Below are 23,311 nucleotides of genomic sequence, written 5' to 3' on the forward strand. Positions count from 1 at the left end.
CAAACTTATTGAACTAAATAATGCAAACAAGAAATGCTTAGTAAAATGTGGCTTCACACAGCTTAAATAGTTTGGCTAATTTCCTCCCAAATTGTAACATAGTCAAAATCCTACATTACTTGCCAAAGATAACAATAATGAGAAGAATTTGAAGACAGCTTTTTAAAAGATAGAATAGTGTCGGCCATTTGGCCGAACAAACTATTCAACGACATCACAGAATCCCATTGAGTCCACACCATACCTCCGAAGAGCATCTCACTGAGACTCACCCCCTCAACCTATCCCAAAACTGTGCATTTCCCATGGCTAACTCACCTAGCCTGCACAACCCTAGGCACTATGGGCAACTCAACATGGCCAATTCACCTAACCTGCACACCTCTAGACTATGTGAAGAAACCACACGCAGATACAGGGAGAATGTGCAAACACCAGACAGACAATCGCCTGAGGCTTGAATCGAACCCAGCTCCCTGGCGCTGTGAGGCAGCAATGCTAACCACTGAGCCACCGTGCTGCCCTAAATCTAGCCCAATCCCATTTCCTTTACAGGACTATGCCCACATCCTTTAATTCCCTTAGAAGTTTAGCTACAATTGACCTCTGTCTTGACTAGATATTAATTCTTTAAGCCATTACTGTAAAAAGAATTAATCACTTACTGATATCAGAACTCACATAAAAACTCAGGTTAGTCTGCTCAACCCTAATCACATGTTGATACCAGCGATAGCAGTGCGGTCCTCCTTCAAATTCAAAACTAAAGGTATAATATCTAAAAACTGTGTATCTGACTTTCAATTCAAATGAAATAATAGTTTTACTTAGATTAATTAAGCATTGATATTTTGTATAAAACATTTTAACTCAGTGCTGCTCCCTGAGACTGATAGCGAAATGTGTGCCACTAAGCATGGTCTTCCAGGTCAAACTGAAATAATTGATGTATTAAGAAAATGTAAACACACTTCAAATCCAGTGCAGGGAATGCCAAAAGAAATCTCAACAAGCTGCAATTATTCCCATCTCAACGTGACCCTGATAATAGTACATTGCGTGTTTCTTATTCTGTTACAATTTCTGTTCGCCAAACAGAGCTTCAAACATTAACAAATTCGCAATTACACCATGGGAGGCAGGAGGCAACTCACCCACACAGTCACAGCACTCATCCCACAGAGTCCCCAGGCAAAGCATGCATTCCTTGCAACACGAACAGTTCCCATCTATTGGGCGGCATTGGCATAGTTCCTGCAAAAAACAGAAATGCATGTGATTTTTACAACAGCTGAGTATCGAAGAAACTATCAAATTAACTGCTTAGAGGTTTGAGAACATATGTAACTGAAATATTATGTTGCAAAGTACAAAATAAAAAAGTATGTTGAGATCAGTACAGAGTCACATCTGTTGGTGAGGGATTTCAGCAGATTGATGTTTGCAGGGTTGGACGTTTGTCAAATGCTTTGCATTTTGGACAAAGCACATGACGCTGTTACTGTGGGAGGAAATGGTGAAGGTCTGGATGAGGTGCTGATCAAACTGGCTTTGTTCAGGACTGTGTTGAGCTTCTTGAGTGTTGAGGGAAGCAAGTTACTCCTTCTAAGTGAGAAGACAGAAGGTGATTTACTTGCTACGGTCTTGCTTGCCTGTGAATTGCTGTTGGAGCCACTGTATTTGTCAGGTTGATCGGGTTCGCTTGATGTTGGCAGTGAAGGATTCAGCAGTGGTACTGTCATTGAATGACAAGAGATGTCTATTAGATCTTCTCTTTTTTTAAGTTTGTAACTGGATTATGGACATTGCTGGCTGGGACAGTACTTATTGCCTATCTTTAGTTGAATTGAGTCTCTTCCATTTAGGAAGGGGCAATAAATGTTGGCAAAACCCACATCTCCTGAACAAAATAATTGTCAAAGATTATAGTGATCAGCCACATCATTTGTTAAAATATAGAGTCAGGATCACATTGTACTAATTACACTTTGTTTTCTGTGACACCCCTATTTCCTGAGATTTACAAAGGTTTTATTGTAAATCGATAATATAATACAAACAACCAGTTTCCACCTTTCCTTGTCCAGAAGCCATCACTCTACACTGTAAGAATTTAGCTCTTAAACTGTCTAATGAGCAGTATCTGCTTCAATCTAGCCTGAAGGTAATGTATTTGAGCCTTTAAAGGACCTGCATTTCTAACTCTGTCACTACTCAGCCCTTCGAGGAGAAAGTGAGGACTGCAGATGCTGGAGATCAGAGCTGAAAATGTGTTGCTGGAAAAGCGCAGCAGGTCAGGCAGCATCCAAGGAGCAGGAGAATCGACGTTTCGGGCATAAGCCCTTCTTCAGGAATTCCTGACCTGACCTGCTGCGCTTTTCCAGCAACACATTTTCAGCACTACTCAGCCCTTGCCAATGTTTCCCTTTTCAGCTCAACAGCCATTTTTACATTCCAGTTGCCTCTGTGTGAAGTCCCATTCACTCACAGTGTACATCACTTTTCTCAACTTCAACTTCAGGGAGGGGACAATAAATGACGTTCTAGCTAGTAACATGCACATTCCCTTGAACAAAAACAAAATACTGGTAATGCTTTCTGGCGATGGCAAAAAGAGAGGTTTAATATGGCTATGGCCTATGGTCCAGAATAATGACGATACTATGAATTTGATTCCTAGAATCATAGAATCCCTACAGTGTGGAAACAGGTCTTTGGCCCAATAAGTCCACACCAACCCTCCAAAGAGTAATCTATTCTCCTACATTCACCCCTAACTTACATATCCCTGAAGACTATGGGCAATTTACCATGATCAATTTACCTAATCTGCACATCATTGGAGTATGGCAGGAACCCAGAGCACCTGGAGAATGTGCAAACTCCACACAGGCTGTCGCCTGAGGCTGGGATTGAACCCAGGTCCCTGGCACTGTGAGGCAGCAGTGTTAACCACTGAGCTACCATACCATCCTGGTCTGGTTGAGGTAGGTGTGGGATGTGCCCCATGACCCTGTCTTGAATACTGAAGACAATGACAAAGCGCCATGGAAAAGTGGCTCAGGCTGCAGTATCAACTGTCAATAAGCCAAAGATTTGCCTATTTGCCGGCCATGCCATTTGGCATCCATTTGACACCAGACATTGTTCAGTCCATTGAGTACAGGAATTGGGAGGTCATGTTGCAGCTGTACAGGACATTGGTTAGGCACTTTTGGAATATTGTGTGCAATTCTGGCCTCTCTCCTATAGGAAGGATGAAAAGGGTTCAGAAAACATTTACAAGGATGTTTCCAGGGTTGGAGGGTTTGAGCTATAGGGAGAGGCTGAATAGGCAGGGGCTGTTTTCCCTGGAGGGTCAGAGGCTGAGGGGTGACCTTATATAGGTTTGTAAAATCATGAGGGGCATGGATAGAGTAAATAGACAAGGTATTTTCCCTAGGGTGGGGAGTCCAGAACTAGAAGGCATAGGTTTAGGGTGAGAGGGGAAAGATTTCAAAAGGACCTAAGGGGCAACTTTTTTATGCATGGAATACTTTTTCATGTATGGAATGAGCTCTCAGAGGAAGTGGTGGAGGCTGATACAATTACAATATTTAAAAGGCATCTGGATGGGTATGTGAATAGGAAGGGTTTAGAGGGATATGGGCTAAGTGCTGGTAAATGCGACTAGATTTATTTAGGATATCTGGTTGGCATGGACGAGTTAGATCGTTTCTGTGCTGTACATCTCGATGACTCTATGCAGTCACAAAATTTGAATACATGTCGTTATTACTGTATCATATGCTCTTCTAAAGGCAGCCCAGTTGTCCAGCCAAGAGCAGCAATTCCTCCTGACCCAACCAGACACTTCCAAGAGCATACCACAACTCTGCTGACACATTGTTTCTCTGTAGCTTGAACAAACAGCTCTTCCCTCAACCCAATTGCAAATATTTTAGTTGCCAACTCTAGATAACAACGAACATTCAAACTAGGATTATTATGGCCAAAGCAGATGTAAAATACTTGGCTGGATGAGAAGTGAGATGTTTTTATTCACACACACAGAAACCCAGAAAATAGGAGCAAGAGAAGACCATTAGGCCCTTTCAGCCCGCTCTGCCTTCATTATGATCATAGCTGATCATCCAACACATGCCTGTTCCCACTTTTCCACACACATCCTTTGCTCCCTTTAGCCCCAAGTGCTTTATCCAGTTCCCCCTTGAAATCATACAATGCTTTGGCCCCGACTGCTTTCTGTGCAAATTCCACAAAGTCACCGCGCTCTGGGTGAAGAAATTTCTCCTTACTTCAGTCCTAAATGGTTTACCCGGTTTCTTTTGACTGTGACCCCTGGTCTGCACTCTGCCATTGGCAACATCCTTCTGGATCTACCCTGTCTAGTCCTGTTAAAAGTTTTATAGATTTCTATCAGATCCCCCACCTCATTCTTCTGAACTCCATCCTAACCAATTCAACCTCTCCTCATACATCGGTCTCGCCATCCCAGGAATCCATCTGGTAAACCTTTGCTGCATTCTCTCTATAGCAAGAACATCCATCCAGAGATAAGGAGACTTAAATTGCATACAATATTCCAAGTATAGTCTCACCAAGGTCCTGTATAATTGCAACGAGAAATCTCTGCACCTGTACTCAAATCTTCTCACTGTTCCAACATACCATTTGCCTTCTTAACAGCCAACGTCATGCTTACCTACGGTAAGGACAAGAACTTGTTGCTCAGAATATAGGTTTTGCTACCAAGATTGACAACCTCACATTTGTCACATTGTACTGTGTCTGCTATGCATTTACCCACATACCCAACTTGTCCAAATTACACTGAAGCACTTCTGCATTTTCCTCACAGTTCACCCTCCCATCCAGCTTTGTATCATTTGCATAGATTATTATGATCCAGAATTCTGCTGTCCACTATTGGAGAGAGTAGTGGGCAGCAGAATTCTATAAAACGTTCCTATAAACGGATTTCAGACAGTGCATTCCAGATTACCAACATGCTATGTAAGTCTTTCCCACATGTCTCCTCTGGTGACAATTGCCTCTTGGCCTTTCAATGGTCATATCTTCAAAAAGTCAAGATAACATGGGAATATATATCTTTAGTTAATCTATAGGAAGCTTCACTTACAGACTCACTCCAAGGCTGTAACCCAATCAAGATGTTCAGGAGACCTCAGTAACACAGGCATAAAGATCAAATGGTTTATGAATACAGTTGATTGGAGGTGTAATGAGAAAAAATGGTTATCCAACATAGGTATTTCAGAAAGTAAAATTAATTGAGCTTTTTTAAATACTTGCTAATTACTTTATTTTAATATAGCCTATACCATATGACAATAATTGAGGGAACTCACCAGGTCTAATCTTCCCAAGTAAAGTATTTGTGTTTCTAAGTCTTCTAAATGATAACAATTTTGTCAGTTTTTCCTGTTTGACGATAAGTATTGGTGAAATAAGTAAATCAGAAGTTGTCACGTTCACCTTACACACAAAACGTTCCCGGTTCGAAACCAGACAAAAACAGCGCTGTTGTCTTATTGGCACAGTGGCTCAGTGGTTAGTGCCAGAGATCCTGATTCGATTCCGGCCTCGAACGACAATCTTTGTGGAGTTCACACATTCTCCCCGTATCTGCATGGGTTTCCTCCGGATGTTCCGGTTTCTTCCCACAGTCTAAAGGTATGCAGGTTAGGTGGATTGGCCAAGCTAAATTGCCCAACGCAAACCCATAATGTGCAGGCTAGGTGGATTATCCATGGGTCTGGCTGGGATGCTCTTTGGAGGGTCAGTCTGGACCTGATGAGCCAAATGGCCTGCTTCAAAACTGTAAGGATTCTAAGAAAATTACCGCAAAACAACGTAACTAAAAGAAGATAGAGAGTGGAACAAAGGGCTGCACTTTCAGGATGGCAACCTGTGACTAGTGGAGTCATTTAGGGATCCGTACTGATCACAATTATTTACAATATACCTTAATGCCTCAGATGGGGAAATTGAATGCACTATGCTAAGTTTGCGGAAGACTCAAAATGGGTGGCAAGACAAGGGGTGTGAAGGGCCTAAAAAAAAATCTGTCGAGGGATATAGACAGGTTAAGTAGTGTGCAAGCATAATGGCAGCTAGAATATAATGTGGGAAAATAAGGCGTTATGCAATTTTGTCAAAAGAAGACAGCAGCAGGATGTTACAGCACAAAGGGATTTCAGAGTCCTTATGCATAAATCATAAGAAGTTAGTATCCAAATTAAGCAGGTAATAGGGAGGGCAAACAGAATGTTGGTTTTTACTTCAAAGGAAATGGAGTATAAAAACAGAGTGATTTTGCTAAAACTATACAAGACATCAGTCAGACCATAGATGGAACACTGAGAACAGTTTTGGGCTCTGAGGAAAGATATAATAGCATTGGAGGGAGTCCAAATAACCCCAGCTATGGAGGGACTGTCTAATGAGGAGAAATTGAGTAGGTTGGGCCTGCACTCAATGGTTTTTCAAAGAATAAGAGGCAGCCTTATTGAAACCTGGAAGATTCTTATGGGACTTACATGGAATGGAAAGGAACACAAGACAACCTCGGAATGAGGGCTCACACATTTAAAACTGAGATGAGAAGGAATTTATTCTCTCAGAGGGTGGTGAAGCTGTGAAATTCTTTACTGCAGAGGGGTGTTGAGGATGGGTTGTTAAGTATACTTAAGACTGAGATCGACATTTATTTTTAAAATCAGTGAGGGAATTGAAGGTTATGGGGCAAAGGCAGGAAAGTGGCCGTGATGATTATCAGGATAAACCCAAAGAATTATGGATGCTGGGAATCCTCAATACAAGACAGAAAAGCTCAGCAGGTCTGGCAGCATCTGTAGAAGAAAAAGACTTACTGGTTTGAGTCCAATGACACTTCTTCAGAGCGTTTTGCTCTGATGAAGGATTACTGGACTCGAAACATTTATTCTGTTTTCTCTCTATAGACGCTGCCAGACCTGCTGAGCTCCTCTAGCATTCTCTGTTTTTGCTGAGGACGATCAGAGCAGCCATGATCTCATTGGATGTGGAAAGGACCCGATGGGCTGAATGGCCTACTTCTGCTCTTGCGTGTTATGGTCTTCAAAGAATTAAATATGGCAAGATGTCAAATATTACCCACTCAAACACTTACTGGGAACCAGTGGAAGCCAGTGGAGAGATCTTATGCAAGTTATTTTAGACTCCCCTCAACAAAGGATTAGGACTTTAAAACCAAAAGGTTGATACTCCTGATAACTAAGCAACACTTCACGCTGGATGCCTACGTCAGACGAAAAGAATTGACTGTAATAAAACATCTTCATAGATAAGCAGCCTTTAAACATCGGTTCATGAGTATAAATGGTTACTTGGCTGAGGGACTGGAACATGGCTGTTGCCTGTGGAATAGTTGTCTAGGCTACAGGAAAGGAAGATAATCAGGACGAGGAAAAGCAAAGCACACGCTCCTGGCTTGACTAAGTGAAAGCAGAATTTCTGTATTCAGCTCAGAGCAATGATTTCAATTAACCTTTCACTCCCAGGCATTTCAGGACATTTTAATATTTCTAACAGCAGCAGAGTCTGTCAGATTTATGAAGAAGGGGGTTGAGAGAGAAAGCACAAAAAACATTGGCTGCATCTCCTAGAGAAATTGTCCCCGCAGCACTTGAACAGATGTGCACTGGCATGTATTAATGCAACAAGCTCGTGCTTTTAATCACAAACAGAAAGATTCCACAAGCGCTCTGTGTTGAGGAATGCAGCAGGAATAGAGAAGCTGATCTGTCCAGCAATGGCCACAGGGACTGTAAGAGGCAGGCCTTGTGCCAGTATCTTTCTTACTGAGGCCACAAGTCTTATACAATGGGTTTAAGGTAACACAGAATAAAGCAACAGAGTTCTACACTGAATAGAAAATGTTCACTTTTTTTTTTAAGCAGCTTCTGCTGCTCCAGAGATTTTACAGTGGGAAATACATCTGCACTCATACAAATGATGTGAGTTCACGCTGGTGCTGAGTTCAATTTTCATGCAATTCTACAGCTTAAGTGTGTGGGGCCAATCTTCCCCTTGACAGTGGGGAAAATAGTCATACATCAGTCAGCACCCCATATCCCACTGGTTTTACATTTCACTGACTTCAATGAAAAGCTAAACCTAGGCAGAGTACATAACAGATGCAATCTGCCTCTTCTATGTTCAAGTAACTACTGCCTCTCTCCCCCTCCATTTAAGGATTTAAATCAAATTGAAGTAATAAACCTCAACGTCTTTCTTACAGTCCTCCAGTGTGTCACTGCATTCCATTGCTTTTGGCTGAATGTATTTAATTGGACTCCTTAAGTTACGTTTTGCTTGCAATTTTCTGCATTTATTCTCAAGCACTAAAGTGCATTGCTCTGCTGCCGGCTTTCACACTTATGAGAAAAATAAAGAAAATCAGTGTCTGGCCTATTTAAATCTTTTCTTTCAGACCGGCCTATGGTTTCCTTTGATCCCAACTCTGCGCTGACCCAGACAGCTTCAGCCAAGAATATGGACAAATGTTTGGTTGCCAAGCCATTTTTCATATGGAGGCAATTAAGTCATCTTTATTTTCTCCTCCCATCAATCTTTACAGAGGTTTATACAGCTTTTGTGTGCAAGATCTCTAATTGACATTGTTCAGAGCAACAATTTAGCAAGACATGACCTACGTCTCTCACAACTATGAGGTTTATAAGATGATTATATTATGTAACTTTAAATATAGGGTAATGAAGGCACGTCAATCTGCCAGCAAGTCTGGGTTTGGTTGTTAAATCGAATTAACTCAAAGATTTAATTGGAAAGGGTTACAGCCTAGATTTTACCAGGATGTTGTTGGGACTGGAGGGATTGAGTTATAAAGAGGGACTGGATAGGCTGGGACTTCTGTCACTGGAGGGCAGGAGGTTGAGGGGTGACTTTATAGAGGTTTATAAAATCAAGAGGGGCACAGATAAGGTGAATAGCGATGGTGAGTTCAAAACTAGGGAGCATTTTTTAAGGTGAGAGGAGAAAGATTTAGAAGGGATCTGAGGGACAATGTTTTCACACAGAAGGTGGTGCACATATGGAACAAACTACCAGAGGAAGTAGTGGTACAGTTACAAGGCATCTGGATAGATATTTTAATAGGCAAGTTTTAGAGGGATATGAGCCAAATGCAAGCAAGTGGGATTAGCTTAGTTTGGGAAATGTGGTCAGTACGGATGAGTTGGACCGAAAGGTCTGTTTCCATGCTGCGTGACTCGAAGATTGTTTAAGATGAAGATGGTGAAAGGTACTGTATAATAAAAATAATAGTAACATCAAATAGTCCCCAAGTCTCACAAAGTTGAAAATGTTGAAGGTACCCCTTCTACTCATTGAAGAGTGTGTTGCTGGAAAAGCATAGCCGGTCAGGCAGCCTCTGAGGAGCAGGACAGTCGATGTTTCGAGCATGAGCCCTTCATCAGGGATGATGAAGAGTTTATGCTCGAAATGTCGACTCTCCTGCTCCTCAGAGGCTGCCTGACCTGCTGCGCTTTTCCAGCAACACACTCTTCGACTCTGATCTCCAGTATCTGCAGTGCTCCCTTTCTCCTGGTACCTCATCTACCCTCAAGTTTGAGCAAGGACATGGACTTTGACAAAAAAGTCAACTGGCATAATTGACCATGATCTGCATTTTCCAAAAATGTGTTAGATCTTCTTAATAATCTCTCTAACTTCTCTAAGTGTTGTACTGAATCTCCCCCCTCCACCCCCCCCCCCCTCAGTTATTGTTCCTAAAATCTTATCCAGATTGATGTTAAACTAACAAGCCTGTATTCCCTCATTATGTTCCATCCAATTTTTCCTGCGGCTGTGCAGACCTCGAGGTCTGTGTGCAGCAGCGACTTCCAGTATCTCAAATCAACATGTCCACATGCAGATTGGAGTATGCAGACACTGTGTGGCTTCACAGTTTAGAGGGACATCCATTCCCTGGATGGTCCTTTTACTTCTATGTTTGCTTGAGTAAGGATGTCATAATCACAACTCTCCAATCTTCTGGCACTTTCCCTGAATCTTCATACCCATTTCCAGAGATTACTCATCTGGGCTAGGTGAGTAATCGAATGTCAAAGTATAGCTAGCCTTTCCAGTAACTCCTTCCTCATAATTTTCAATCAAGCCTGCCTTCTACCTTCTTTGGTTTTATTGAAATTTTGTTAAGATTCCTCATCCTTAGTAACCAATGTTACAATGTTACTCATTAAGTACTCCAACTTTACACTGTGCCTCTAAGCACATTTCACCTTCTATGTCCCCAATATGTCCAAATCCATCTCTTATCACCCGCTATTTACTGACAGCCTGGTAGAATACTTCTTGGGTGAACATGCTGGAGGAAGGCAGAAAAAATGAGAAGACTCAGTTTGAAAGGTAACTTGTGTCTCTAGATATTCGGTGTTCAAGAATAATCTAAACAGTAAGGGATTAAACACTACATGACGGACTGCGAAGGTGAATCCTCTCTCTCACTTTTAGACTCTGGAGTGCATATGAGGGAGGCCTCCTCCTACACTAGAATCCAAGCTCTGAAATGGAAATTTGGCTTCAGTCCTGATTTGGCAGGCTGTGCAATGTTACAAGAGCTCCCAACATTTAATTCAGACATCTGTGTTTATGCCAGAAAACAAGAGCTGGTACAGCTGCCCTTCAGTTCTGTCTGGTCAAGTCATATGTCACATCCACATTCAAAAGTGATCAAGGGTATGGCACAACACAAACAGGAAAGGGCAAGGAGATGGAGACAGTTGAACCAGGAACTTCATGTCTCACGTGCAGTCTCTTTAAACATCGTGTAATCCCTTGCTTCCCCAGTCACGCAATTTATACTCAAAGCCTTAGTCATGGAATGTAGATAGATCAGACAGTTCTTCAAATGTAAACCAGTTCAGGCCTTTATTTGGACACTGAGCAAAACAGCAGCTGGTCGGCCAAATGTAACAGCTGTAGCACAGTCTGAGGAGTATTCCAACGGCAAATTAGATCAGAAAAGAGTGGAAAAAACCAAATAGCCAGGCAGTTAGCTAGAAAGAGAAGCAGAGTTAGTCAGGTATAACTTCCCACAGGCACTGGGATCCTGGGTCCCTACCCCCAAGTCCAGCCTCAGCAACCAATCACCCTCTGTATTTATGTCCAAGTTAGGGCAAGTTAGCTAGCATCTGGTTTTGTGGGTATGCACAGCAAATTCAACTGTCCAATCAAGCTTCATAACCACTTTGTTTCTTATTTAGATGTAACATTTTTCTATGATCAACTAACATAATTTATCAGGATACAACATCTTCCTAAATAAGACTTTAGGTCAAGGTCACACAGTTTACATGTATAATGTCCAGCCGACACATATAAAACACCCAAAGGATGGACACCAATCCTAAATTCCCATCTTACTCTCATTTATAATTATTATCTCAAATTCCACAGACCCTGCCAATAGGAAATTATCTACAGGCATCATGAAGATATTTTGTGGTACCAGTACAACATTGCTGGATCTTTCAGTTGAATACAGTTTACTTTCTGTAAGTTAGGTCTAACCTTTGGTTCAGAATTCAGTCAATAAACATATTAGTTTAATTTCCAGAGCTGTCTCTCTCCCTCACTTGTCCAAGTACTTCTTTTTAAAATTATTGTCCTTGTAATAATCTAGCTTTTATTTCAATCAATCCATCTACATTCCCATAAACATGAACAAGGGAATTTGCAGGATTACATTACCCACCATGGGAGAATCCACTCAAATATCTTGAGTTCCAAATCGGACATTAAAACCATGAATCGCCAGTCTCACTATTGACCTATAGGTCCCACCTGTGAGTACCTTTCCCCAACATATCTATCCATGTGATAATGCTGACTGTCTCCCATCTAGTACTTCAGGCTAGGCTCCAAATTTCTTCCAACTATCCCATTTTTTTTGTTATGAATCCCTCACTATTTTATCTTCTAATTTGTTGGCCATTATGAAAGCATTCCAATCATCAGAGATTTTCCATAACAGTCAAACACAGAGATACAGGATGTCTCATCATCTTGTATTAATTGCTCAAATTCTGCAGATTTGTAATGAATCTCCTTAATCTGAGACAAATGGACCTTTCATAGTTTGACTACACAAAGGAGGAATATTAGACCCTAAGCTTAGTGAGCCTGGTCTGTTAATCAATATGATCGTGACTGATTTTGGGTTTTTACGCCACTTTCCCACCCATTGCCTATATTCCTGCATTCCCGAAAACCAAAAATCTGACTACTGTGAATCTGGTTCCATACCTTTTCCATAAATTCACCCACTTGCTGCTTCCACTCCTGAAACCTTGCTGTAGGTGAGGTCTCTGGAGATGAACAGTGAAGGCAGGGGGAGTAGCGTCAATAGACATTTTAAAAATAACACAAAATTATAACAGGCCCACTTGGGCAATTCTACAGGAGAAGAAACACTGAGAGTCAAAGAGTGGGAGGTTTGTCCCAGGGAGGGGGGTGGGGTGGGGATGGGGCCATAAGACAGATGGTTGGGCAAGGGAGAGGCTGTGAGTCAAAGGGTCAGGAAGGAGAAAACTCTGCAATGATTCGGAATATAAGGACATGGGAGTTTTTGGAGGCAGCATGAAGTTTCTCTGTTAAGGAGGATCCTGCAGAACGTAACTACAGCTTTTACATTGATCTTAATGGGAAATACAATTCACTTAAAGATGTTTCACAAAGTCGCGATTTTCAGGACCACAACCACAAATTCAAATAAGCACTTATCACTGGTTGTTTAGAAATGTTAAGTAAATTGCAGATCCACAGATTTTGTAAAAACAGAAATTACTTTCTCATATTTTATATCCAGTTTCATTTGTGCCTTTTTCTTGGTAGGCTGCTTACTTCACTAGATCCACATCAGTACCAATCAAATGGCTAACTACATGTATTTTGCATGGAATCAACTGGCTTTACTGTGACCTCATGTATAGTCATTCCTAAACCAAACTGGGGAGACCTTCGATATTTACTACAAAACAATCGAAATTGCATTTTAACTAACCTGTTCTACCCCTGTTGAGGTGAAACCACTAACAGGGCTCAATTAAATTCGGGTGGCATGGTGGCTCAGTGGTTAGCACTGCTGCCTCATAGCGCCAGGGTTTGAATCCAGCCTTGGGTGACTGTCTGTGTGGAGTTTGTACATTCTCCCAGTGTCTGCGTGGGTTTCCTCCACAGTCCAAAGATGTGCAGACCAGGTGAATTGGCCATGCTAAACTGCCCATAGTGTTAAGTACATTAGTCAGAAGGAAATGGGTCTGGGTGGGTTACTCTTTGGAGGGTCGGTGTGGATTTGTTGGGCCGAAGGCTGTTTCCACACTGTAGGGAATCTAAACTAATTTGCAATTTATAGAATCATTTCAGAACTAAAGCTTCTTGTGTCCAGTTGAATACCCTCAAGCGAATCATTATCATCTTCAAATTCCAAATTCTGTCATGCATTGCTTTGGAAGCCTCTTGTTCCGCTTTGGTCACAGTGTTATTTTGAGTCACATTTGAAATACTTGTTAATTGATCCAAGGGCATTCCTGGAGTTCATTATTTTATTATTGCTACCTTCAACCTCATTCATTCTGTCTGCAACTATTCTATTGTACTGACCCCTGCTCCTCATACCTGAATGATCCTGACAGGATGTAATCATTGGGTTCTCCATCTTTTGTGGCACCACAGAATGTCCCAATGGTGCAGCCAATGCTGCTAGAAATGACGGCTCCCTCTGGATTTTGATTCAAAGCAACAGACCCAGGTGGGGGGACAGATTGTGTTGAGAAAGTGGGGAGGCTGCGGAAGGACTTGGACAGGCTAGGAGAGTGGGTGAAGAAGTGACAGATAGAACATAGAACATTACAGCATAGTACAGGCCCTTCGGCCCTCGATGTTGCGCCAACCTATTAAATTAATCTGATTAAATTAATCTAACCTACACCATTCCATCATTATCCATATGTATATCCAATGCCCATTTAAACGCCCTTAACGTCGGTGAGTCTACTACTTTTGCAAGCAGCTCATTCCACACCCCTACTACCCTCTGAGTAAAAGAACTACCTCTGATATCGGTACTAAATCTATCACCCCTCAATTTAAAGCTATGTCCCCTTGTGTTAGCCTTCACCATCCGGGGAAAAAGGCTCTCACTGTCCACTCTATCTAACCTCTGATTATCTGAATACAATGTGGAAAAGTATGAGATTATGCACTTTGGAGCAAGAATAGAGGCTATTTTTTAAATGGGGAAAGGCTTTGGAAATCTGAAGCACAAAGGAATTTGGGAGTCCTAGTTCAGGACACTCTTAAGATTAACTTACAGATTCTGTTGGAAGTTAGAAAGGCAAATGCAACGTTAACATTTATTTTGAGAGGGCAAGAATGCAAAAGCAGGGATGCACTGCTGAGGCTGCAAAAGGCTCTGATCAGACTATACTTAGAATATTGTGAGCAGTTTTGAGCCCTGTATTTAAGGAAGGATGTACTGACGTTGGAGGGGGTCCAAGAATGATTCTGGGGATGAAATGCTGGTTATAAAACGAGCAGTCGAGGACTCTGGGTCTGTACTCAATGGAGTTTAGAAGGATGAAGGGTGGTGGAAAGTCATTGAAACTTTCAGAATACTGAGAGACCTGGACAGTGTGGACACAGAGAAGATGTTTCCAATGGACCCCAGGATATGGCTTCAGAGTGAAGGGATGACCTTTAGAACTGAGATGAAGAGGAACTTCTTCAGCCAGAGGGTGGCTAATCTGTGGAGCTCATTGTCACAGAAGGCAATGGAGGCCAAGTCACTGAGTACATTTAAGACAGAGAGATTCTTGATCAGTAAGAGAATCAAAATTTACAGAAAGATGACAGGAGAACGGGGCTATGAAACATATCAGCCGTGATCGAATGGTGGACCAGACCCGATGGGCCAAATGGTCTAATTCTATTCCTATATCTTATGGTCTACACTTGATCCAACAGGGTTTGTTGTTTTTTGAGAAGTGAACACCAGTTAAGACCAGGAGCTGATCCCCATGTGTGGCATCTTAGCACAATTCAGCAATTTAAATGTAGTAGTGAAAAGGGTATTTCTGTAGCATTTTATACAATCAGCTCAATTCCATGATACATTCCTCTTTGGAATGACCACTCACCATTCTCTCAGAGTTTGACCATGTCACACATGCATCTAATAGATCAACTTGCTGGTAAATTTCATCCATGAAGCTCAGTTATGGATCCTAACCTTCACCAGAGTCCTGCTGACAAGGCCCAGCTCACCAAATACTTTGATCCAACTTTAGGGACTTTATCAAGGCCACAGCCTGATTTGTCTCTGGTAAGGATATAATCCATATCCACCATACCCATAGAATCACAGATGTAAACAGCAGAGAAACAGGCCCTTCGGCCCAACTCATCCTTGCCAATTGGGTTTCTAAACTAAACTAGTCCTGTTTGCTTGAGTTTGGTCCACATCTCTTGAAGTCCTTCCTATTGTTGTACCTGTCCAAATTATTTTAAATATTTTAATGTGGCCCTTCTACCACTTCCTCTGACAGTTCATTCTATACATGCACCACCCTCTGTGTGAAAAAGTTGACCCTTAGGTTCCTTTTATATCTTCCCTACTCACCTTCCCCCCTCTAGTTTTGGACTCCCCTACCCTGGGGAAAAGACCTTTCTATTCACCCTATCCATGCCCCTTATGATTTTATAAAGTTACCCCTCACTCTTCTATGCTCCAGGAAAAGAAATCCCATTATTGAGGGGCGGCACGGTGGCTCAGTGGTTAGCACTGCTGCTTCACAGCACCAGGGACCCAGGTTCGATTCCAACCTTGGGTCTTATAGCAGCAACCATGCAGAGGTGCTGGTGTTAGATTAGATTACTTACAGTGTGGAAACAGGCCCTTCGGCCCAACAAGTCCACACCGCCCCGCCGAAGCGTAACCCACCCATACCCCTACATCTACATCTACCCCTTACCTAACACTACGGGCAATTTAGCATGGCCAATTCACCTGACCTGCACATCTTTGGAGTGTGGGAGGAAACCGGAGCACCCGGAGGAAACCCACGCAGACACGGGGAGAACATGCAAACTCCACACAGTCAGTCGCCTGAGGCGGGAATTGAACCCGGGTCTCTGGCGCTGTGAAGCAGCAGTGCTAACCACTGTGCCACCGTGCCACCCAGAATGTTGGATTGGCGTGGACAAGGTCAGAAGTCACACGACACCGGGTTATAACCCATCAGGTTTATTTGAAATCACAAGCTTTCGGAGCACTGCCTCTTCATCAGGTGAAGTGAATGTGAGAGAGATGCAGTGAAAAGATGGGTGGCTGCACAGAGCAAAACTACTGAGGCTGGAGGCCACAAGGGATGGGTGGAATGTTGGAAAGTGAGGCTGCTAAATGAGGTAAAGCAGGTTTAAATCTTGCAAAAAGGAATAGTGAATGTTATTGTAAGGAACACACACAAAATTGTACAATTTAACATTGAACAGACTGCATTTGTGTGTTATTGCATCTCAAAGTTTTTCACAAATTATCGCTAAATTATGCCCATTGTCATGTTCCAAATAAAATACAGTGTATTCAGGAAATTACTGCTTTCCTTCTGTCCTGCAGTATTTATTTTAATTGGGGCGTGATCAATAAGAGGATATTAATGAATTCTCATTTGCCCAGTTATAGGAAGGACATTATTACACTGGAGCGCATTAAGAAGAGATTTTCCAGAATGTTGCCGGGTGTGGAAAGATTGAGTTATAAAGAAAGACTGGATATGCTGGGACTCTTTCACTGGATCATAGAAGTTTGAGAGGCGACCTTTTGGAAGTTTATAAAATAATGAAGGGTACAGATAGGGTTTTCAAGGTAACAGGAAAGAGATTTTAAAAAGCCATGAGGGGCAAATCCTTTACACAGAGGGTGTTTCGCATGTGAACGAACTTCCTGGGGAAGTGGTGGATGTGGTACAACGTTTAAAAGACATTTGAATAGATACATGAATAGGAAATCTTTGGTGGGAGATGGGCCTAGAGCAAGCAGATGGGACTAGTTTAGTTTGGGATTTATGGTCGGAATGGATTGGTTGGACCGAAGAGTCTGTTTCTATGCTATATGCCTCAATGAATGTCCGAATAAGGGAGGTGAGTGTGGCTGCCTTTGATATTCCTCATCCCATGTTGGCCTGCAACCTTGCTACATCATCTTCACAATATACTTTCCTGCTTATCTTTGTGTCATTTGCAAATGTAGCCTTTGAACTGCTATTTGGAGATTATAAATTGTAGAATGTTGAAGGCCCAGCACTGACCCCTTTGGGGCTTCACTTGTCACCTCCTGCCAATCTTCTATCCACTCTAGGATGCTACTCCTATACCATGAGCTTCTACTTTGCATAATAATGTTTTTAATGGAACTTTGTCAAACACCTGAAAATCTGAGGACAAGCTCCTCTTTATCCATAGCACATATTACTCCTTCAAAGAATTCCAATAAATGGGGTTAAACATTATTTCCCTTTCACAAAAATATGCTGATTCTCCCTGATTACCTTGAGTTTTTTTTTCCAATTCTAATCTCTATGATAATCGATTCTAATACCTTCCCCATGACAGACATCTAGCTAACTGACCTACTGTTTTCTGCATTCTAACCCTCTCCCTTTCTTGGACAAAGAAATAATATTTGCTACTTTCCACTCACATGGAATCTTTCCCAGAATGAAACAAATTTCAGAAAATTAACAGCACCCGTCCACTACCACATTAGTAATCTCTTTTATGACCTTATGTAGAAGTCCATCAGGCCCTAGAGGTTTATCAACCTGCAGTTCCATCACTTTGCTGAATACGCTGATGTGGTGGTAATGTCACTGGGGAGTAATCCATAGCCTGTTGTTCTGGAGAGCCTAGGTTCAAATCCCACCAGAAGTGATGGTAAAATTTGAATTCAGTAATAATCTGAAATTCAAAGTTAGCTGAGTGCGACACTGTCAATAGTCATAAAAGTCCCATCTGATTCATTCGTATCATTTTGGGAAGGGAATCTGCCATTTTTATCTGGTCTGGCCTACACATGGCTCTCAACCCATAGCAATGTGGTTAAATCTTAAATACCCCTGATAAGAAATGCTCATTTTATACCGTTTTACACTTTTAACTAGCTTCCTCTCATGCTTTCAATTATCCTGAGCTCAGAAGAGTAATGTACTTATTCTGTCTATGCTTCTCATCTGTTTTGGTGATGGTAGAGATCAATGTTGAAAAATGTGTTGCTGGAAAAGCGCAGCAGGTCAGGCAGCACCCAAGGAGCAGGAGAATCGACGTTTCGGGCATAAGCCCTTCTTCAGGAATGAGGAAGGTGTGCCAAGCAGGCTAAGATAAATGGTAGGGAGGAGGGACTTGGGGGAGGGGCGTTGGGAATGCGATAGGTGGAAGGTGGTTAAGGTGAGAGTGATAGGCCGGAGAGGGGGTGGGGGGTGGCGGAGAGGTCGGGAAGAAGATCGCAGGTCAAGAAGGCGGTGCTGAGTCCGAGGGTTGGGACTGAGATAAGGTGAGGGGAGGGGAAATGAGGAAGCTGCAGAAATCTGCATTCATCCCTTGTGGTTGGAGGGTTCATAGGTGGAAGATGAGGCGCTTTTCCTCCAGGCGTCATGTTGCCATGGTCTGTCGATGGAGGAGGCCAAGGACCTGCATGTCCTTGGCGGAGTGGGAGGGGGAGTTAAAGTGTTCAGCCACAGGGCGGTTGGGTTGGTTGGTGCGGGTGTCCCAGAGGTGTTCTCTGAAACGTTCCGCAAGTAGGCGGCCTGTCTCCCCAATGTAGAAGAGGCCACATCGGGTGCAGCGGATGCAGTAAATGATGTGTGTGGAGGTGCAGGTGCATTTGTGACGGATATGGAAAGATCCCTTGGGGCCTTGGAGGGAAGTAAGGGGGGAGAGTGTGGGCGCAAGTTTTGCATTTCTTGTGGTTGCAGGGGAAGGTGCCGGGAGTGGAGGTTGGATTGGTGGGGGGTGTGGCCTGACGAGGGAGTTGCGGAGGGAGTGGTCTTTCCGGAACGCTGATAGGGGAGGGGAGGGAAATATATCCTTGATGGTGGGGTCTGTTTGGAGGTGGCAGAAATGATGAATCTGGAGGTTGATGGGGTGGTAGGTGAGGACCAGTGGGGTTCTGTCCTGGTGGCGATTGGAGGGGCGGGGTGCAAGGGCGGAGGAGTGGGAAGTGGAGGAGATGCTGTGGAGAGCGTCGTCAACCACGTCTGAGGGGAAATTGCGGTCTTTGAAGAAGGAGGCCATCTGGGTTGTTCGGTATTGGAACTGGTCCTCCTGGGAGCAGATGCGGCGGAGATGAAGGAATTGGGAATATGGGATGGCATTTTTACAGGGGGCAGGTTGGGAGGAGATGTAATCTAGGTAGCTGTGGGAGTCGGTCGGTTTAGAGTAAATGTCCATGTTGAGTTGGTTGCCCTAACCAACCCAATTGCCCTGTGGCTGAACACTTTAACTCCCCATCCTACTTCACCAAGGACATGCAGGTCCTTGGCCTCCTCCATCGCCAGACCATGGCAACACGACGCCTGGAGGAAGAGCGCCTCATCTTCCGCCTAGGAACCTTCCAACCACAAGGGATGAATGCAGATTTCTCCAGCTTCCTCATTTCCCCTCCCCCCACCTTATCTTAGTCCCAACCCTCGGACTCAGCACCGCCTTCTTGACCTGCAATCTTCTTCCCGACCTCTCCGCCCCCACCCCCTCTCCAGCCTATCACCCTCACCTTAACCTCCTTCCACCTATTGCATTCCCAACACCCTTCCCCCAAGTCCTTCCTCCCTACCTTTTATCTTAGCCTGCTTGGCACACCTTCCTCATTCCTGAAGAACGGCTTATGCCCGAAACGTCGATTCTCCTGCTCCTTGAATGCTGCCTGACCTGCTGCGCTTTTCCAGCAACACATTTTTCAGCTCTGATCTCCAGCATCTGCAGTCCTCACTTTCTCCTAGAGATCAATGTTGGCTGGGATGCTCAGCGAATCAGACTCCTCTCTTTAACATCCTATCTAAAAGACAGTACACACAGCAATACAGCACCTCTGCAGTGCTGCACTGGATTGTCAGCTTTTGACTGTGTAAGTAGAGAGTTACATGGAGTGGCTCAGTGGTTAGCACCGCTGCCTCACAGCGCCTGGGACCCGGGTTCGCTTCTACCCTCGGGTGACTGTGTGGAGTTTGCACTTTCTCCCTGTGCCAGCATGGGTTTCCTCTGGTGCTCCAGTTTCCTCCCACAAACACAGAAATGTGCAGGTTAGGTGAACTGGCCATGCTAAATTGCCCATAGTGTTCAGGGATGTGTGGGTTGGGTGCATTAGTCAGAGGTAAATATAGGATAATAGGATAGGGGAATGAGTCTGGGTGGGTTACCCATTGGAGGGTCTGTGTGGACTTGTTGGGCCGAAGGGCTTGTTTCCACACTGTAGGTATTCTATAATTCCGAATCTAGAACACAAGCCAGTTGGGGTTTAAGCTGAAGATGAATGGACTGTAATGTAATTGTGATCCTGCCTTTCACACGGATTTATTATTTCACCTTACCTGGATAAGGCACTTGCTCACATCACTTGCACACAAAGCCTTATTACATGCACTGGCACTAGTGACCCAACAAGCAAAGAAAACTGTAGCAATGGTGGGTACCACAGTGTATCTGGACTTCATCTTTCTCAGCTGAGGCTCTTGACGTCTGGGACTGCCAAGCTGCACTGGAAGGAAACACAGGAAAGTTATTTTTTTTTAAAAAAGGGCAAAGAATTTAATCGTATCTTTACTTCGTAGAATCCCTGCTGTGTGAAAGCGGGCCATTCAGCCCATCAAGTCCGCATTGTAGCCCTGACTTAATCCATAATAAAAAACACTGGACAGACTCTGAGGAGTCAGGAGGCCAGTAACCCGCTGTGTTGGGGAGAGTATAGGAGGAGGGTTTGGATTTTTGGGGGGTCGGGGGGTGGGTATTTGGTTAGTTTTATTTCACTGGAAGGTACTTTTCCTTCAAACAAACATTGAGGGAAGCAGAGATCCGCAAAGGATCGAGCAGGAGGGTCAGATCTAAAAAGGATCGAGCAGATTCCGAGGTAAATGTCGCGACTTCCATTGTTTCCGAAAGGAATGGGATGAAGTGAGAAACAGGAGAGGGTAAAAGGCCGGGGTTTAAAACCACACTCACTGCGGCCTCACCAGAGAGAGAGAGAGAGAAGAAAAACGAAACCTCGATCCGTTCGAGAGAAACTCCGACAAAAAAAAACAAACAAAAAGTTGGAGCAGAGTTTCGGAACTCCGCCAAAGCGGACACCGCGAGGCGACTTTCCCTGTCTCCATATCCCACCCCACAGCCCGAATAAACAAAACCATCCTCCTCCAACACAACACCCCCCCCAAACCTCCCCTCACTCACCGCGCGCTGCAGCTCGGCCACCGGCTCCGACAAGGATCCGACCGCGTCCCGTCCTGTCCCGCCCCATGTGTCCCTCACTCTCCCCTCCCCGCCCTCTCTCTCCACCCACTCTCACTCTTCCCTCCCTCACACTCCTTCCCCATCCCCCGTTCCCTGCCCTGCCCTCACCCACCCCCAAACAACCCCCTCTTATCTCCCAACCCCGTCTCCATTCACGCCCCCCCCATCCTGCTCCTCTCCCCCTCATCCTGCACCCCTCTGCTCCTCTCCCCCCTCATCCTGCTCCTCTCCCCCTCATCCTGCACCCCTCCGCTCCTCTCCCCCTCATTCTGACCCCTCTCCTCCTCTCCCCCTCATCTGCACCCCTCCTCTCCCCCTCATCCTGACCCCTCTCCTCCTCTCCCCCTCATCCTGCACCCCTTCTCCTCTCCCCTAGTACGTTTTTCATCTTGCCTATGATAGAGTCATTGAGTCACACAGCATGGAAACAGACCATTCGGTTCAACTAGTCCATGCTGACCATGTTCCCAAACTAAACTGATCCTACCTATACTGGATTAGTGGTGCTGGAAGAGCACAGCAGTTCAGGCAGCATCCAACGAGCAGCGAAATCAACGTTTCGGGCAAAAGCCCTGTTTGGCCTGGATACCTCCAAATCTTTCCTGATGAAGAGCTCTAGCCTGAAATGTCGAATTCCTGCTCCTCGGATGCTGCCTGACCTGCTGTGCTTTTCCAGCACCACACTCTCAACTACCTCCAAATCTTTCCTATTCAGGTACATATCCAAATGTCTTTTAAATGTTGTAATTGCATCCACCACTTCCTCTGGCAGTTCATCTGACCCACTAACCATTCTCTGTCCTCTCACCTTAAAAATATGCCCCAAGTTTTGAACTTCCCCGTTTTGTTATTCATCTTATCTATGCCCCTCATGATGTTATAAATCTCTAAAAGGTCACTCCTCAACCTCCTGCGCTCCAGTGAGAAAAGTCCCAGCCTATTTTTAACAACACAAGTCGTCAATTCCCAGCAATATCCTGGTAAACCTTTTCTGAAACCTCTCCAGTTTAATAACATACTTACTACAACAGGACGACAAGAACTGCACACAGTACTGCAGAAGAGACCTCACCCAACATCCTGCATAACGTCACTCAATGTGAAGTCCCAACTCCTATACCCAATGGTCTGAGCAATGAAGGCAAGCGTGTTAAATGCCTTCCTAACCACCCTGTCGACCTGTGATTTCAAAGAATTATATATTTGAACCCCTAGGTCCCTCTGTTCTACAACTCCACCATTAATTGTATATATTCTGCCCTTTTTTTTGTTTTACCAACAGGCAATACCTTGTATTTATCCAAATTAAACTACATCTGGCACTCCTCAGCCCTTTGACCCAATTGATCAAGATCTCTTTGTAATCTTAGATAACAGCTGTCACTGTGCACTATACCAGAAATTTGGGTCATCTGCAAACTTACCAACCATGTCACCAATAGTCTCATCCAAATCATTTTATATATAAATGACAAATCAAAGTGGACCTAGCACCGATCCCTGTGGAACACTGCTGGTCACAGGACTCCAGTCTGAAAAACAACACTCCACCACCACTCTCTATCTTTTACTGTAAAGCCAATTTTGCATCTGATTACCAAGCTCATCCTGTTGAGATCTAATTTTACTAATTAGTCTACCATGTGGAACCTTATCAAAGGCTTTACTGAAGTCCAAGTAAATAACGTCTACCTCTCTGCCCTCATTA

The 23,311-nt window shown here is 43.8% G+C and overlaps 1 protein-coding gene across 2 annotated transcripts in view; it reads right to left on the reverse strand.

Annotated features, from left to right (window-relative positions):
* twsg1a (twisted gastrulation BMP signaling modulator 1a) overlaps nt 1–21,621 on the reverse strand; it is a 36,716-nt gene extending 15,095 nt beyond the window's left edge. Inside the window, exons 1-3 of one of the 2 annotated variants that reach the window (XM_072569855.1) lie at nt 21,544–21,621; nt 20,688–20,854; nt 1,155–1,254 (exon numbers count right to left, since the gene is read on the reverse strand). In XM_072569855.1, coding sequence (XP_072425956.1) covers nt 1,155–1,254; nt 20,688–20,854; nt 21,544–21,610 — 334 coding nt within the window. In that variant the 5' untranslated portion in view covers nt 21,611–21,621. The remainder of the gene's footprint in view (nt 1–1,154; nt 1,255–20,687; nt 20,855–21,543) is intronic. The other variant, XM_072569857.1, reaches the window with a different exon arrangement.
* Between the last annotated feature and the right edge of the window lie 1,690 nt (nt 21,622–23,311).

Source organism: Chiloscyllium punctatum, chromosome 5 (genome assembly GCF_047496795.1).
Source record: "Chiloscyllium punctatum isolate Juve2018m chromosome 5, sChiPun1.3, whole genome shotgun sequence".
Classification (NCBI taxonomy): Eukaryota; Metazoa; Chordata; class Chondrichthyes; order Orectolobiformes; family Hemiscylliidae; genus Chiloscyllium; species Chiloscyllium punctatum.